The following is an 18638-nucleotide window of genomic DNA, read 5'->3' as shown; positions in this document are numbered from 1 at the left end:
AAGAAATTGAGACGTTCTTATGCCCACCTAGAAAAAAAAATCGTTGAAAGTTATCTTCGAAGACTGGCGCACCTGCTCGTCGAGGGATAAATTAGATAAACGGATCTTTTTCTCTCCCATCTGTTTCTTATCGTTTAAGAACTTAAGAACTTAAGAGAAGATTTGGTGCTAAACCAGGAGCATCCAGCTTTACAAAACTTGTGGACTTCAACTCCCAGAATTCCCCAGCTAACACTAACTGGGGAATTCTGGGAGTTGAAGTCCACAGGTCTTGAGAGTTGCCAAGCTTGGACGCTCCTGTGCTAAACAGAAAACATCGGAGATAGTATTCAGCTGGTTCAGACCAATTCGCCCGAACCGGTAGCGGAAATTGTGGGTGGGCCTGCCCATGCACCCCGGTTCTATGCCATCCTATTTAGGCAGGTTTTTGAGGCCGGGCGCACGCACGGAAGGCACTCACTCGAGCAAATCACATGTGTGGAAAGGCAGGTGCTCGCGCAAACCGGCCGCGCACATGTGCACGGCGAACCAGTAGCAACGTACCCTGAAACCCACCGCTGCAGAAAACTATTGATACTTTGGGAGTTGCCAGATTGGAAAGAGAGCCTCCCCATCTGGGGACGCTCTACCTTTAAACACCAAACAGCTTGTGCTTAATGCCCGTCTTCTTCAGGTGTCTCCTACTTCCTCCAGAGGATGCCAACGTCAATCCTTTCTTGCCCGCCTTACTTCTCCCCCCCCCTTTCATTCGTGGGAAAAGGCCGGTGTGGTTTGGGCCCGAGAAGATTTTCCTCCTGTTCCCGCTCCTGCTCAGATTGATTTAGCAGTGTCAGTTTTTCCCAGCACACAACACACCACACACAGACACACAAGCTGTCTTGTCTTGATCGAGCTGCCAGGGTCCGTTCCAAATGGACGCGCTTTGTCGTGTCGCTAGAGATGACTCAGAGAGCCACAAACTTTCAATGCCCTCCGGACGGGGATCGCAGATCCTTTTCTTTTTTGCTGTCAGCAGAATGCAGGGTGTGTGTTTCTGTATGTGTGTGTGTGTGTGAAAAGATGACCCAGCCTTGCAAACTTTCCTTTCCAAAAACTGAAAATGTTTTAGGATTAAATGGCAGAAAATTAAACGGCGGCATGGGAGTTAGATCTGAAATGGCATATAGGGACTCCTGCATAGCAATGGGTTAGAAGACCTCCAAGATCCCTTCCAACTTTGTTATTCTGTTAGTTTTCTAACGGCATAGCCGGTCTCCAGGCCCGAACGGAATCAGCTTGCCTTGTTAGCTTCCTGAAAGGAAGTTCTGAAACCCTGTTGCTGACCTCCAGCCCCAAAATCAGGAAATAGCTTACTTCTGGAATTCTCTCTGGTTTTTTTTAAGCTAGAAGGACCCCTCTGCTACAAGAATAATTCAACCATAACCAAATTAGGGGGGTGGGTGACCGAAGACCAGCTGACCGGCACGTGCATTCGCACCAGCCAGCTGGTTTTCGGGTTTCCAGTGCTCCGGCATGCACAAAAATCAGCTGGCCGGTGCGCATTCACGTGCCCGAAACCGAAGACCAGCTGACTGGCACACGCATATGCGCCAGTCAGCTGGTTTTTGGGTTTCCAGCGCTCCGGCACGCACAAAAATCAGCTGGCCGGTGTGCATTCGCATGCCCGAAACCGAAGACCAGCTGACTGGCACGCGCATTCGCACCAGCCAGCTGGTTTTTGGGTTTCCAGCGCTCTGGCACGCACAAAAATCAGCTGGCCAGTGTGCATTCGCGTGCCCGAAACCGAAGACCAGCTGACTGGCACGCGCATACGCGCCAGTCAGCTGGTTTTCCGGTTTTCAGCACTCCGGCACGCACAAAAATCAGCTGGCCGGTGCGCATTCGCGTGCCCGAAACCAAAGACCAGCTGACTGGCACGCGCATACGCGCCAGTCAGCTGGTTTTCCGGTTTCCAGCGCTCCGGCATGCACAAAAATCAGCTGGCCAGTGCGCATTCGCGTGCCCGAAACCGAAGACCAGCTGACTGGCACGCGCATTCGCACCAACCAGCTGGTTTTCGGGTTTCCGGTACTCCGGCACGCACAAAGATCAGCTGGTTGGCATGCATGCAGGTGCTGGAAACCGAAGACCAGCTGATCGGCACACGCATTCACACCAGCCAGCTGGTTTTTGGATTTCCGGCACTCCACCATGCGTACATGCACACATGTTCCGGTTTGGGCACTGGGTGCCAAAAAGATTTGCCATCACTGGCATGCATAGCTGGTCGCTCCCCTGGAGAACCTGTTCAGCCTTCAAAGCTGCTGGCCAGAGGTTGCTTTTCAAATCTGCTGCCTTCAGTGATGTATTTTTGATGTCACAAATCTCTTTTTAAGTTTCATCTTGCATGGAAATATGTCTTGGAGGAGATTTCAGCCAACCGTATCTTAGATGCGACAGGCAGAAGGAGTTGTTGAGCACAACTTTGACTTGTAAATCTGGATGTTTTTTGCCATTTTTGGTTTAGTAATAACATCCCTGAATAAGATTTATCGCTCTTTTTTTCCATTTTGTTTGACTTTTTTTTTTTAAAAAAAAAATGAGGTAAGGAGATGGGCTTATTTCAAAGCAGGGATATTTGGGGGGAGTTTTTAATAGAGAAAACCTTTGGGATATAAAATTACCCGAGATGCGGCTGCTTTTAATTCAATCCCACAAATCCTTAGCAGAGAATTAAGAAATTCTTTTTTTTTTTTAAATCAAGTTTTATTATCTTATACAATTTATCAAATTCAAAGACATTGTACTCAATTGCAATTTTCGCCACAATTTTCTTTTTTCCCTTTTTTTTAATCATATCTCAATATTTCTTTGCTTGCTTATATAAACAACATTTTCATTCGCCCTCAAATTCTAATTTTCCTGCTTATTCATATTTATTCCCTTTTATTCTTTAACAATTCATTCTTTATCTTAATATATTTGTGTTTGTTCGGGCTTGCCTTTCTTCCATTTCATCTTTTTTATTGTACAGCAATCTCTCTCCTCCAACCTACCATCTCCCTCTTTTCTTTCTTTCTTTCTTTCTTTCTTTCTTTCTTTCTTTCTTTCTTTCTTTCTTTCTTTCTTTCTTTCTTTCTTTCTCTTCCCCTCCTCTTCTTCTCTGATCTACTTCCCCTCCCCTTCTCCTCCTCTCTTCCCCCCTCTCTTCCCCTCTCTCCTATTCTAATTTCGAATCCCTAGTGCCCTCTCCTCGTTCGAATCCCTAGTGCCGCGTAACGGGGTGAGCTCCCGTGACTCATCCCAGCTTCTGCCAACCTAGCAGTTCGAAAGCAGGTAAAAAATGCAAGAAGAAAAATAGGAACCACCTTTGGTGGGAAGGGAGCAGCGTTCCGTGCGCCTTTGGCGTTGAGTCATGCCAGCCACATGACCATGGAGACGTCTTCGGACAGCGCTGGCTCGTCGGCTTTTAAACGGAGATGAGCACCGCCCCCTAGAGTCGGGAACGATTAGCACAGATGTGCGAGGGGAACCTTTACCTTTATCTTTAATGATTCAACTATCCCTTTCTTTTTTTCTTCTTCCGTCGGCAATTCTAAATTTAGCTGTTCGGGGGGACAGAAAGGTCCATGACAGATTTTGCAGGTCATATAATGTCTGCCGGAGACAGGCTAAGCATCCTTGGACAAAGGAGATACTTTTTCTTTCTGACCCAGAAAGTTGTTTTTTTTTTTAAATAAAAATAAAAATAAATGAATACATCCTGTTTGGAAGGGGAAATGGCTGGGATGGATGAAGATGAACAAACATTGGCCATAAATAGCCTGCTAAAGCCTGGCTGGACTTCAACTTTCATAACCCTCCAAATTGGATGGAATAAGGCTGAAGGCATTGCAAAGAGCTGCCTTGTCCTCGGTTTACGGCCGTTTTGTTTAGCGACCAAGTTTACAACGGCCCTGGAAAAAAAAAAGCAACTTAAAGCCGGTCCTCGCCCTTACGACCGGTCACGTGATTTAAAAGTTGGGCAATTGGCATACCAAGGGTGTCATGTAATAATCTCTCGGGATCTTCCCAACCGACAAGCGAAGTCGAGGAAGGACGGATCCTTGGAACGACCACGCGATCCATTTAAGTTGCAGTCGTTCTCTTAACCACCGGGGCAGGAAAAGTCATAAGATGGGGCCACGATTCGCTGAGCAACCCCCCTTTTGCTTAGTGACAGAAATTCTGGCCATGTCAAAGGATATATACCTGTAAATTATTTATTGATCAGGCTTGATTCCCTTAAAAAAAAAAACTGGGAACGTTTTCAATATAGCTACCTTAAGTCGGTTATACAATCCTTAGGGATTCGGTTGTAAGAGAAAAAGAAGTTTATTTTATTTATTTATAAATCGCATTTAAAAGTGGGGAGTCCCATCTCTGATCTTTCCATCTCCAGAAATCTCCCTTGGCTGTTTTTCTTCCTCTTTTTTCCAACCTCACCGTTCTTATTTGAATTTGAATTTTATTTTGAAATTTGACCGGTATTATTTGGCGTTTTCCTTCTCCCATTTGCAGACAGAGGGAAAATCCTCTCTCGGATGGATTTCGAGTTATATTGCTGCTCGCGTGGCCACCGAGACGTCACAATTCGTGGCGCTTTCTTTTTGAGGCCGCCTCCATGAGGTCTAGCGACCTGATGAAGCGCCTTCCTGTTAAAACGCTTCTCTTTTGAGAAACGGGGCCATGGGTTCTCACGCTCAAGGGGGTAAAGAGCCAGGGAGGGATTCCGTTGTGGTTTTGGGCTCTCGTTCTTCGCTGGGTGACTCTGCCCAGATAAGACTCTGCGGTTTTGGATAACATATGGTTAGGTGCTAAAAATATTTTGTGGTTGGGTTACCAACAGGGCTGCGCCAGCAATCTTGGTGCAGCACCTGTAGCTCGGCTTCTGAAGTCACCAAACGGCACCTCCTCCTTATCTTGGTGGGTTTTCTCTCTTTGCCCCAAATAATAGTCCCTGCGCGATGGAGTGGCTCCTAATGTTTGCCCTTTACATCATTCCTTTGCGTCTCCAGGAAATGTATTGGCATGCCTCCAGGATAAGCCAAGGAAAAAATATTTTGTCTCCTTTTTTGTCCTCTTTCTTTCTTTCTTTTTTCTTTCTTTCTTTCCTTCCTTCCTCCCTCCCTTCCTCCATCCTTTGACACTTCCCTCTCTCTTTTCCTTCCTCCCTCCCTCCTTCCTTCCCTTCCTCCCTCTCTCCCTCCCTTGACTTTTCCCTTCCCTTCTCTCTCTTCTTCCTTTCTGTCCCTTGCCTTCCTTTCTGTTCCCGCTCTCTTTTCCTTCCTTCCTCCCTCCCTGCCTTGACTTTTCCCTTCCCTTCTCTCTCTTCTTCCTTTCTGTCCCTTGCCTTCCTTTCCCTTCCCTCTCTGTTTTCCTTCCTTCCTCCCTCCCTCCCTCCCTCCCTCCCTTGACTTTTCCCTTCCCTTCTCTCTCTTCCTCCTTTCTGTCCCTTGCCTTCCTTTCCCTTCCCTCTCTGTTTTCCTTCCTCCCTTCCTCCCTTCTTTGACTCTTCTCTTCCCTTCCCTTCTCTCTCTTCTTCCTTTCCGTCCCTTGCTTTCCTTTCCTTCCCCTTCCCTCTCTTTTTCCCTTCCTCCCTCCCTCCTTCCCTTCCTTCCTCTTTCTTTCTTTCTCTTTTTCTTTCCTTCCTTCCTCCCTCTTTCCCTCCCTCCGTTCCTTTGACTTTTCCCTTCCCTTTCCTTCTCTCTCTTCTTTTCCGACCCTTGCCTTCCTTTCCCGTCCTTCTCTCTTTTCCTTCCTTCTTTCCTTCTGTTCATCCCGTTAAGGTTGACCGGCAGAGCACTTGAGATCACTCAACTAGAATTAGATGCCGTATGGACTTCCAACGCCCAGAATTTCCTGGCATGCTGGCCAGGGAATTATGGGAATTGAAGTCCTCCTATCTCAAAGCTGAGGTTGAGAAACTTGACTATAGAGTCCTTATAAGTAGCTATCCATCCATCCATCTCCCCTCCCTTTTTTAAAAAAGTAATTACTATCTTAGTTGGGTTCTTGGCTAATTGTTAAGACACAATTTGTGTGTGTTTGTGTGTGCCTTCAGGTCAGGTTCTTTTATTCCACTAATGACCTTAAAATGCTTTCCGTGGCTGCATTTTCTCTTGGTTCCCTCTCCCCTCTCTGGCCATATTGTCGAGCTACATTGATGGAGATAAAATTTAGTTAAGTATCTCTTGGGAAGCCCTGGTTAATTATTCAATATATTGGATAGATGTTCTGTTTCTTCTGTGCCAGCAAATATTCTGGGCAGGGATGAAAAATGTAGCTGGCCCACCAAATGGAACAGAAGCGTTGCTCGATAGCATTTGATCCAAAACCGGTCTGCAATTTTGAGTCTGGGGGCAAACATCCCAGAGGCTGCTTGGTCTCAGGGTCCGGCAACTGGGAAGGCAAACGGCATAGGTGGCAAATCTGACGTACCCCATAAAATGTCACTGTGGGTTATTCACGTAGGGAGCGTGAAATCAGGACGTGTTGGAAGGAAAACAGTCTATAAATGAAAATTAGCAACGAGGGGCAGTTCAAATGGCTGTTGGAGATCATTTTGAATTCTAGCACAACACGGGGTCAGACTAGACAACCTTTAAGATCCAAAATGGGTGGGACTGAACGACCTTTAAGATCCAAAACGGAGTTGGACTAGATGACCTTCAAGATCCAAAATGGGGTTGTACTAGATGACCTTTAAGATGCAAGAATGGAGTTGGACTAGATGACTGCTAAAATCCAGAATTGGGGTATCAAGCGCCCGGGAAATGCAGGGAGACCCAGGCAGTTCAAATGGCTATAAAGATTTATTGCAAGCTTTAAGATCTCTACAAGAATCGGAACTACTAGCAGTCAAAGCAATTTGGCGGCAGATAAGGAATTCACGGTGGGCTGGACTTAAGATCTCTTGTGGATGCGAAGGGATTCACGACTGATGACGCGTTTGATCTCTCCCTCCCTCGGGCTCAGCCTAGACATCTCCTACAACGGGGATGGAGTAGTTGAGCGCTAAAATCCCCAGCAGGGTTGGACTAGATGATCTTTTAAGCTCACCCTCCACTTCCTGTGTCCTGTGAATAGAATAAATCCAGCTGCCCATCTTATTAATAGCGAGGTGTTCTTGTTTTTCTTTTGCTCTCCCCACACCTCCCACAACCCCCCCATCCGTCCCTCCAGGTGGTTCCATCCAAACATCAGCGGGATTGAAGCAGAAAAGCTGCTCCTAACCAGGGGCATCCACGGGAGTTTTTTAGCCCGCCCGAGTAAAAGCAATCCCGGAGATTTCACCTTATCGGTCAGGTAGGTGCTGCAAACTTAGGAGGAAAAAAAAACACATCCTGAAGCCATCTGGGAGTGAAAACGGGCCGTGAGGGGGGGCGCCACATTCCCCGCGTCCCGTTTTGGGCCTAGGAGGCCTCCCTGCACTTACCTGGGAGCCAAAATGGGGCATGTGGGGACTTCTGAATGGGGTGGGGTGGGAAGGGGTAGAGCCAGCCAACAGCTGTACACCGCCCTGAGTCCTCAGGGAGAAGGGCGGTATATAAATTTTAAAATAAATAAATAAATAAAATAAATAAATTTAACTACCGATTCGCTCAAACCGGCTGAATCCCACAACTGACACTGTGGGAATGCACCTAACCATGGTCGGTCACGGCACATTTTTTCCCACCGGATATTCTCTGCTGACTGGACGCTAAATGAAACGGTTGAGCTTAGCAGGAGGAAGGCGTTCTGCTTGTGCTCAGAAGCACTGTTTCTTCTGAGCCCCCAGGGTTATTTGCAAACGAACCGGGGCGTAGAATAACCTCTTTGTCGTGGTCAAATCCTCCAAATTACCATTTTGGGGAAGAAAAGAACAAAAGCATCCATTTAGAATTGTAACCCACGGACCGAAAAGAGTCGGTATCGTTCCGTCCTTCCCTAAAAGGCATTTATTTTTGTTTTTGTTTTTGTTTTTCTTTCTTAGCCCACCTTTATTATTTTTTAATAAACGACTCCGGGCGTCAGACATACACGATGCTCCAAATTATATTCACGCGGGAGCTTCATTTGAGAAACAATACTTATTTTTACGGAAAATATATATATCTTGGCTGTCGTTTCTCCCTGTTTTTCCTCCCGCTCTGTCAGGATAACTATTTTTTTCCTAGTCCTCTTAAGCAACTAACGCTCTTATTCTTAATATTTGCTAGAATTCACGATTGCCTTTTGCATCCTCAGTTTAAAGTTTGACGTACAGATTTGGGGGAATGCAAAGAAATGAAACCGAATGACAATGCTTGCTTTCACAATTCAGACACCGTCTTTAACCAGGCATGTCCCGTATGCTTGGACCAAAAATAATTATTATTACTGTGTTTCCCCGAAAATAAAACCCTGTCCTATATTTTTTTGAACCCTGAAATAAGCGCTTGGCCTTATTGCCATGCGCTCAAATGCCTGATTAGGCTTATTATCAGGGGGTGTCTTATTTTGGGGGAAACAGGGTAGATAGATAGATAGATGATAGATAGATAGATAGGTAGGTAGATAGATAGATAGATAGATAGATAGATAGATAGATAGATAATGATATAGATAGATAGAAGATAGAGAGACAGTAGATAAGATAGATATGATAGATATGATAGATACCGTGTTTTCCCGAAAATAAGACCCTGTCTTATATTTTTTTGAACCCTGAAATAAGCGCTTGGCCTTATTGCCATATGCTCAAAAGCCCGATTGGGCTTATTATCAGGGGGTGTCTTATTTTGGGGGGAAACAGGATAGATAGATAGATAGATAGATAGATAGATAGATAGATAGATAGATAGATAGATGATAGATAGATAGATAGATAGATAGATAGATAGATAGATAATGATATAGATAGATAGAAGATAGAGAGACAGTAGATAAGATAGATATGATAGATATGATAGATACCATGTTTTCCCGAAAATAAGACCCTGTCTTATATTTTTTTGAACCCTGAAATAAGCGCTTGGCCTTATTGCCATATGCTCAAAAGCCCGATTGGGCTTATTATCAGGGGGTGTCTTATTTTGGGGGGAAACAGGATAGATAGATAGATAGATAGATAGATGATAGATAGATAGATAGATAGATAGATAGATAGATAGATAGATAGATAGATAGATAGATAGATAGACAGACAGACAAACAGACAGTAGATAACATAGATAGATATAATAGATATGATAGATACTGTGTTTCCCCAAAAATAAGACCCTGTCTTATATTTTTTTGAACCCTGAAATAAGCTCTTGGCCTTATTGCCATGCGCTCAAAAGCCCGATTGGGCTTATTATCATGGGGTGTCTTATTTTGGGGGAAACAGGGTACTAATTCTGAGCTTCATAGAGCCAATAATCCTAAAAAAAGGGACAATGGCTGATGCCTAAACTAAGGTCTTCAAATATTAGATAACTATTTTTGCCTTTCCCACAGTTCGTTCGTGGTTCGTAACCAGGTTTGTTTAAAAACAGACCGCTGGGAAAGTGTTGTATTTTAAAATGCCCAGCTGCAAATAGAAGGATGTTAATTGTCAGGTTATTGCTCCTTTTGTTTTGCTTTTTATTTTACGGCAAGGTTTAAAAGCTAACAACAATGACATCACAACGATAAACCACAGGAAATGCAGTTAATAAACAATAGGAGGGGGGAAAAAAGGGGGGGAAAGCACCGCTTCACAGTGCTTTTACAGCCCTCTCTAAGCTGTTTACAGAGTCAACATATTGCCCCCCAACAATCTGGATCCTCATTTTACAGATCACGGAAGGATGGAAGGCTGAGTCAACCTTGAGCCGGTGAGATTTGAACTCCTGGCAGTCAGCAGTCAGCCTGCAATACTGCATTCTAACCACTGGGAGGGAATGAATGAATGAATGAAGGAAGGAAGGAAGGAAGGAAGGAAGGAAGGAAGGAAGGAAGGAAGATAGTAATAGCACTTAGACTTATATGCCGCTTATATACCGCTTTACTTATATACCGCTTTACGGTGCTTAACAGCCCTCTCCTTTAAGCGGTTTACAGAGTCAGCCTATTGCCCCCCAGTAATCTGGTTCCTCGTTTTACCGACCTCAGAAGGACGGAAGGCTGAGTCAACCTTGAGCCTGGTGAGATTCGAACTGCCAAACTGCAGGCAGCAGAAGTAGCCTGCAGTACCTAAGAACTGGGGCAAGAAAAGTCGTAAAACGGAGGCGAAACTCACGGAACGAATTTCTCACTTAGCGACGTACATTTTGGGCTCGATGGTGGTCTTAAGTTGAGGACCGTGTCCGTAAATTTTGACTGCGTAAAGTCAAGAAATAATTCTCCATACAGGAATTCCTCAACTTGCAACCTTAATGGCCTTTTGAAGTGACAACGCCGCTGAAAAAAAGTGATTTACGACTGGTTTTCACACTTAACGACCGTTTGAAGCATCCCCACGGATGCTCGTGGCACCGCTCGTAATCTTTCCAGCTGGCTCCAGACGAGCAAAGTCAACTTGGGGGGGGGGGTTAGCCAGTTTCGCTTAATGACCGCATGAGTCACTTATACAGCTGGGAATCGTTTAACGACGGTGGCAAAAATAAGTCACAAAATAGGGGGAAAAACCTTTTAACAGCTGTCTTGGGCAATTGAGCCCAAAACTGCTTAAATATTGGGCTCAACATTGCTGTCGTAAGTCAAGGACTACCTGTATACCTTGCTTCCATTTTATAAAACCGTTTTTTCTTGCCCCTCTCTAACGAGGATCCCATCTATTGTTCCATTTAGCCTGGAATGTTTTCCAAGTTTTATATTCTGAAAGCTTAATGTTGCAAGCGTTCTGCTTATGTTTAATTGAGGGCCCTTTTAATATTTAATTACTTTTTTTTTTTAAAGGATAGGTTGTATCCAGGGGTGGGCTTCAAAAATTTTAGCAAGGGGTTCTCTGCCCGGTTGCTGGTTCATGGTGGGCGTGGCCTAGTCAGCCTCCTGCACCATGGTGGCGGGGAGGTGGCATTTTTGCCCTCCCCAGGCTCCGGAGGCTTTCCTTGAGCTCTCCAGGAAGGCGAAAACGGCCTCCCCAGGCTCGGGGAGGCTCTCTGGAGGCCGGAAATGGACCCAAACTTCCGGTAGGCCTGTTTTTCACCCTCCTTGAGCCTCCGTGTGTGCCCTGCATTTACCTGCATCCAAAACGGGCTGCGTGGGGATTTCTGGGAGGGACGGGGTGGGAGTGGTCGGCCAAGAGTGGGATTTGGGGGTTCTCCGAACTGCACAGAATCTTAGCTAGAGGTTCTGCCGAACCCGTGCGAACTCCCAGCAGCCCACTTGTATCTCCTGGATGAGAGAGGGTTAAGAATTTCTCTGTCCGGCGTGAGGAGGGTTAATCCTGTTTGGCCCAGTTAAATGCTGCTCCTTTTCACCAAGAGCCCGTTTTCAAGACTCCCGTTAATTGCATTTTAAAGGCACTTTGGAGACAGTCTACCAAGTGAGCTCAACCAGACTCCAGATATTTGATGGATGAGTTCGGTCAGAGAAGAAAAAAAAAACTGCTCTCCCATTTTTCAATCAAGCTTTTGTTTTTGTGCCTTTAGAGATAAGCCAACGAAACCCCAAAAGAATTACATAAACTAGCCCCAGTTCTGTTTTAACTGCATTGGTGCTAGCAGTTCTTTGTCTTTTTTTTTTTTTTTTTTTTTTAAAGCAAGCTTCTAGATCTCGGTGGCTAAGACGCTGAGCTTGTCGATCGAAAGGTCGACAGTTCGGCGGTTCGAATCCCTAGTGCCACTTAATGGGGTGAGCCCCCGTTCCTTGTCCCAGCTTCTGCCAACCTAGCAGTTCGAAAGCACGTAAAAAAATGCAAGTAGAAAAAATAGGGACCACCTTTGGTGGGAAGGGAACAGTGTTCCGTGCGCCTTTGGCGTTGAGTCATGCCGGCCGCAGGACCACGGAGACGTCTTCGGACAGCGCTGGCTCTTCGGTTTTGAAATGGAGATGAGCACTGCCCCCTAGAGTCAGGAACGACTAGCACAGATGTGCGAGGGGAACCAGTAGCAGAGCAAACCAGTAGCGAAACAAACCGGTAGCGAAGCAAACTGGTAGCGGAGCGAACCAGCAGCAGAGTGAACCAGTAGTGAAATGAACCAGTAGCAAAGCAAACCAGTAGCAAAGCGAACCAGTAGCAAAGCGAACCGGTAGCAAAGCGAACTGGTAGCGAAGCGAACCTGTAGCGGAGCGAACTGGTAGCAGAGCGAACCGGTAGCGGAGCGAACTGGTAGCAGAGCGAACCGGTAGCGGAGCGAACTGGTAGCAGACTTCAGAGCATTTCACCTCTGACCCAGATGTAAAAAGAAAGTGATGCTGGGTTTATTTTTTGGGCTGTATAGAATTTCTGGCTTTGGGACAGAGCAATGATAGGTTGCATGCTTTTTTTTTTTTTTTTGCCTCGTCTTGAAATCTGACTGATTTGTGCAATTTACAAGACATTCCACCATCCCTTCCATTTCCCTCTCTCTGCTTTGCAATCTTCCAGCTTTCGTTTCAACCTTTTTTTAAAAAAAAGAAAATTCAAGCTCGGTGCAATTGTTGGACGAACCAACCAGCCGCCTTAAAAACACCTCGAAAGCCAAATTTTTTTACTACCAGTTCTGTGGGTGTGGCTTGGTGGGCGTGGCAGGGGAAGGATACTGCAAAATCTCCATTCCCGTCTCACTCCAGGGGAAGGATACTGCAAAATCCCCATTCCCGTCCCACTCCAGGAAAAGGACTCTGCAAAATCCCCATTCCCACCCCATTCCAGGGGAAGGACACTGCAAAATCTCCATTCCCACTCCAGGAGAAGGATACTGCAAAATCCCTATTACCACCCCACTCCAGGGGAAGGATACTGCAAAATCCTCATTCCCACCCCATTCCAGGGAAAGGACACTGCAAAATCTCCATTCCCACTCCAGGAGAAGGATACTGCAAAATCCCTATTACCACCCCACTCCAGGGGAAGGATACTTCAAAATCCCCATTCCAGGGAAAGGACACTGCAAAATCTCCATTCCCACTCCAGGAGAAGGATACTGCAAAATCCCTATTACCACCCCACTCCAGGGGAAGGACACTGCAAAATCCCCATCCCCACTCCAGGGGAAGGATACTGCAAAATCCCCATTCTCATCCCACTCCAGGGGAAGGATACTGCAAAATCCCCATTCCCACCCCACTCCAGGAGAAGGATATTGCAAAATCCCCATTTCCATCCCACTCTTGGGCCAGCCAGAGGTGGTATTTGCCAGTTCTCCGAATTACTCAAAATTTCTGCTACCAGTTCTCCAGAACCTGTCAGAACCTGCTGGATTTCACCCCTGAAAGCCACCCGCTGCAATAAAATAGGAATATTTTTGAAAAAAAAAACACCAAAAAACCCCGATCATCGCACAATTGATTCTGGAACGAGTAAGGCATATAAACTTGCGTTCCAGAAGGCAGTTGCGCTAAATTCAGTGCTGTATCATTCATCTTTTTTTTTTTAATCCACCATTTCTTCATGCTGGTGCTTTTAATGGGCTTTAATGGACTGAGCCGGCGTTTTTGTCATTAAAAAAAATGCTTGCGTTGGTCGAGTTTCTATATGATAGGACATATAAAATATAGATTTGGACCAGGGCTACACACACGCTTCAAATGTGGTTTGAAAGGAGGGAGATGCCCACTGGGATCCTGTTTGGCTAAATTTTTATGAGAAGAAGAAAATTCAATTTTTTTTTTTTTTTTGGAGGATGGACTGAGAGAACAGGAAGTGGATTCCCAACAACAATATCCTTATTGTGCCTTTTTAGGGTGACTCATCCTTGCTCTCTCTTGCCACAGCTTTGCCGGGGGACCGCCCCGTTTGCAAAATTTCTTCCAAAATTAGGAAAGATGTGAGCAGAGCAGCGTCTCTCGGCTTCCTTTAATAAGGCTGCGGAGGCTTTTTATGGGGACGGTTGTGGGTCTGCCTGGTGAATTTTGGATCACGTGACCATGAGGATGTTAGAAAAGTCATAACTGTAAATAAAAAAACAACGGTCATAAATCACTTTCTTCAGTGCCATTGTAACTTTGAACAGTCACTAAATGGAACTGTTGTAAATCGAGGGCTACCTGTATTTGTGCAATTATTTTTAACACTGGAAGTTTTCCGGAAGAGATTGGACAATCATTTGTCTGAAATGGTACAGGGTCTCTTGATTAAAAAAGGGGGTTGGACTAGAAGACCTCCAAGGTCCCTTCCAACTCTGTTATTCTGTTAAAAAGGATTGGGCTTTACCTTGTGAAAGAGCATAGTGCTAAATCTTAAACCTTTTATTTAATTGTTATTCACCTTAGTCTGAATTTTCATGTTTTAACATCTGTGCCTTTGTATTATTATTATTATTTTTTTGCAAAAAAAAGTTTTTTATTTTTTAAACAAACAAAAAATAAAACATCCTTCATCCAAGAAGAAGAAGAAGAAGAAGAAGAAGAAGAAGAAGAAGAAGAAGAAGAAGAAGAAGAAGAAGAAGAAGAAGAAGAAGAAGAACTACTACTACTACTACTAACTTGGAACTGGTTAAGATCAGGAGTACTGAAAAAAGAAACAGAAAGCTTTATTTTGGCAGCTCAAGAACAAGCCCTAGCCACAAACTGCATGAAGGCAAAAATTCAACATGTTACCACCAACAGCAAATGCCGCCTCTGCAATGAGGAAGATGAGACAGTCGACCACCTGATCAGTGGATGCAGCAAAATTTCACAAACTGACTACCTACAACGCCATGACCGCGTTGCTAAGATCATTCACTGGAAATTGTGCCAGAAGTTTGGATCTGAGAACAGCAAAACCCACTGGGAACATCAGGTTGAGAAAGTTTTAGAGAATGAGAAACTCAAGATCTTGTGGGACTTTAGGATTCAGACTGACAGGCACTTGGTCCACAACACACTTGACATAACAATAGTTGAAAAGCAAAAAGTATGGTTCATTGACATTGCAATACCTGGTGATGCACGGATTGAAGATAAGCAGCAAGAAAAAATCACAAAGTACCGGGATTTGCAGATTGAAGTTGAGCGACTGTGGAAAAAGAAATTGTGTGTTGTCCCGATTGTAATCGGAGCCCTTGGAGCAATACCCAAAGGGCTACCCTGCTATTTAGAAATTCTAAATTTGCTGGACTTGAACATTTTGACTCTAAAAAAAACCACCTTACTCGGAGCAGCTTACATCCTCCGACGATACCTTAAGAGTTCCTGGGTCCTTGGTTAGGACTCGAGCTGCTGAGCTATTAACCAGGCTCAAAGGCTGTGAATCTCACTAAAGATTAAATAATAATAATAATAATAATAATAATAATAATAATAATAATGATGATGATGATGATGATGATGATGATGATGCTGTATTATCCATGCAGGACATATCTTGCCTTTATAATTTTAACAAATGTATATACATTATATTATCTCTCTTCATCCCCTCTGTGGTCAGAATCCATCATTGTTTTTAATTTGGGGGCATCTTTTGAAAGCTGGGAGGTGGGGGGGAACTCGGAGTTATATCGGCGATGGTCCATCCATCGTCATCCTTTTCTTCCCCGATTCTCGGCTGCAGGAGGAACGATGAAGTGACCCACATCAAAATCCAAAACACGGGCGATTATTACGACCTCTACGGAGGGGAGAAATTTGCTACCTTGGCTGAGCTGGTTCAGTACTACACCGAGCAGGAGGGCCTTCTCCGCGAGAAGAACAGCAATACCATCGAATTACGATTCCCGCTCAATTGCCAGGATCCCACCTCAGAAAGGTGAGTGGGAGGTGGGTGGGTGGGTGGGTGGGTGAATCCAGTCAACCTACCCAAGGCCCTTAAGGGTTCTACTTAACACTACTGAAGGAACGTGCTGGCCTACCTTATAAGATCGTTGTGAGGATGAAGAAAAGTCTGCGGGAATGTTCTGAATTTCTCCTTGGACTGTGCAATGGGTTTCAAAGGTTACCACTGATTTTTCTGTGGAGATTTTCAGTCATCCAGGTCAGGGGTGGGTTCTACTTACCTTTACTACCAGTTCGCAACGGGAGTGGGAACGCGCAGATCGTCAATTATGACGTCCAGGCGGGTGGGCGGAGCCTTTCGCCGCTTTTACTACCGGTTCTAAAGAACTGGACAGAACCGGGAGCAACCCGCCACTGATCCAGGTCCGTACTTATCTCAAAGGGGCATTTACAAAAGGAAGCTGGACTGTTTTTCTTCTTTTTCTTGGTTACCGCTAATCTGTATATTAACTACAAATTTGTACCACGAATTTGTACAGAGCCTCCGTGTTCCCGACGGACACGGGGAACGTTTATGTCACTCGGCTGCCTCCCTCCTTTGCGGGAATTCTGGCCTAGAGGTGGAGCTCTTGCCTCACAATCAGGAGGTTTGTGAGTTCGATCCTAGGTAGAGGCAGATGTAGGGTCTCCTGCTTGGACAGGGGGGTGAACTAGATGACCAACAAGGTCCCTTCCAACTCTGTTAATCTGTTCAATTCAAAGCTGCAAGGAAGTAGGGATTTGGGGCAGTTCCCCCCCACACCTCCCCGCCTTTCCCAGGATGTTCCTCTGACTTCCAAGATTGGCCTACCTTCCTGGGCTTTCCAGGTGGTGCCCCATCCTAATATCAAGCTGTGTGACCCAGAGCGAGGGATTCTGGGAATCGTAGTCCAGCATCTGTACCCCGCCATTGGAAATTTAAAGGGCCTTGTAGACCAGCAAGTGGAGATCCGTCCCATTTCTTCGCTCAAATTGGGTTTTACATCCAAGGGGGAAAGGGCCACCAAAGGTGATGCTGCAAGAGAATAGCTATAGTACTTAGACTTATATACCGCTTCACGGGGCTTTTACAGCCCTCTCTAAGCAGTTTACAGAGTCAGCCCTATTGCTCCCCAACAATCTGAGTCCTCGTTTTACCGACCTTGGAAGGACGGAAGGCTGAGTCGACCTTGAGCCAGCCGGTCAGGATTGAACTGCTGGCAGTGGGCAGAGATAGCCTGCAATACTGCATTCTAACCACTGGGAGGGAGGGAGGGAGGGAGGGAGGGAGGGAAGGAAGGAAGGAAGGAAGGAAGGAAGGAAGGAAGGAAGAAAAGAAAGAAAGAAAGAAAGAAAGAAAGAAAGAAAGAAAGAAAGAAAGAAAGAAAGGAAGAGTACTTAAGACTTATATACCGCTTTGCCCCCAACAATCTGGGTCCTCATTTTACCCACCTCAGAAGGACGGAAGGCTGAGTCAACCCCGAGCCTGGTGAGATTCGAACTGCCAAATTGCAGGCAGCCGGCAGTCAGCAGAAGGCGCCTGCAGTACTGCAATCTAACCAGTACTGCGCGACTCGGAATAGATGGTGGGCGCCCTCTAGAGGCCAGACTAGGAAATGCATCCTTCTGGGACCATTCTCATTGATTTTTTGAAACGTGAGCCCTATACAAAATAGAAGTACTACCAATAAGAGGCAGATAATGTGCCAATTTGCGAGGTTCCTTAGTGACAAAACCAGAAAAGGAGCAGGGAGAAGGGTGGGGAGGGGTCTCTAGGGTTTAAGCCCCATGCACCTAAAGATAGGTGATAATATCTCCACGCCGAGTGGGGAGTTGGATCTTTCCCATTGGAAAGCCGGCCTGTCTTTTTTTCAGATGGTATCACGGTCACCTAACCGGCAAGGAAGCCGAGAAGCTCCTCACCGACAAAGCCAAACCCGGCAGCTTTTTGGTCCGCAGCAGTCAAAGCAAACCGGGAGATTTTGTCTTGTCCGTTTTGACGAACGAGGATAAAGCCGACACGGGAGACCGGAAACCTCGCGTGACTCACATCATGATCCGCTATCAGGTCAGGCTCTGCGACCTTCCCGCTTTCTTTCAATCCGCCTCTCGGGATGCTGTAAAAGGATAGGATGGAAGGGACCCTTGGAGGTCATCTAGACTAGAGGCAGTCCTTGGATTATGACTGTAATAGGGACCGGAAGAATCCTTTTGTTAAGTAGTGTTGGTTGTTGAATGAGGCATCACATGACCGCACCAGTGGTGGGTTTCAATTTTTTTTTTACTACCCGTTCTGTGGGTGCAGCTTGGTAGGCGTGGCATGGCTTGGTGGGCGTGGCAAGGGAAGGATACTGTAAAATCTCCATTCCCACCGCACTCCAGGGGAAGGATACTGTAAAATCTCCATTCCCACCCCACTCCAGGGGATGGATATTGTAAAATCCCCATTCCCTCCCGATCAGCTGGGACTCAGGAGGCAGGGAATAGATGGGGGCGAGGCCAGTCAGAGGTGGTATTTACTGGTTCTCCGAACTAGTCAAAAATTTCCGCTACCGGTTCTCCAGAACTGGACAGCTGGCTGAGTCAATTATGTGAGGATGAGGACCTAAGTTAATTTTTTTTTTCAGTGCCTTTGTAGCTTTTAATGATCACTAAAGCAGTGATTGTAAGTGGAAGGATACCTGCGGACTTCCGCTCTCCAAAAAATCTTCCCAAAGCAGCTTATTCCGTTGCCAAAACAGCGGTTTCCATAAGAAAATACATCCTGAAACTGGATGAGAGAATGGAAGGGCTTGCAAGGGGATTTTAGAGACCATCTAGTCCAGAGGACC

The 18638-nt window shown here is 45.7% G+C and overlaps 1 protein-coding gene across 2 annotated transcripts in view; it reads left to right on the top strand.

The window, feature by feature from the left end:
• LOC139325914 (tyrosine-protein phosphatase non-receptor type 11-like) overlaps nt 1-18638 on the top strand; it is a 39582-nt gene that overhangs the window by 6587 nt on the left and 14357 nt on the right. For both annotated transcript variants that reach the window (XM_070955949.1, XM_070955948.1), the window contains exons 2-4: nt 7204-7326; nt 15629-15823; nt 17683-17875. In XM_070955949.1, coding sequence (XP_070812050.1) covers nt 7204-7326; nt 15629-15823; nt 17683-17875 — 511 coding nt within the window. The remainder of the gene's footprint in view (nt 1-7203; nt 7327-15628; nt 15824-17682; nt 17876-18638) is intronic.

The sequence above is a fragment of the Pituophis catenifer genome, unplaced genomic scaffold (assembly GCF_029215685.1).
Source record: "Pituophis catenifer annectens isolate HBS135680 unplaced genomic scaffold, rPitCat1.0.hap2 SCAF_18, whole genome shotgun sequence".
NCBI classification, from domain to species: domain Eukaryota; kingdom Metazoa; phylum Chordata; class Lepidosauria; order Squamata; family Colubridae; genus Pituophis; species Pituophis catenifer.
Note: the sequence above shows the minus strand (reverse complement) of the source record. Positions and strands in the feature narration are given on the sequence as shown.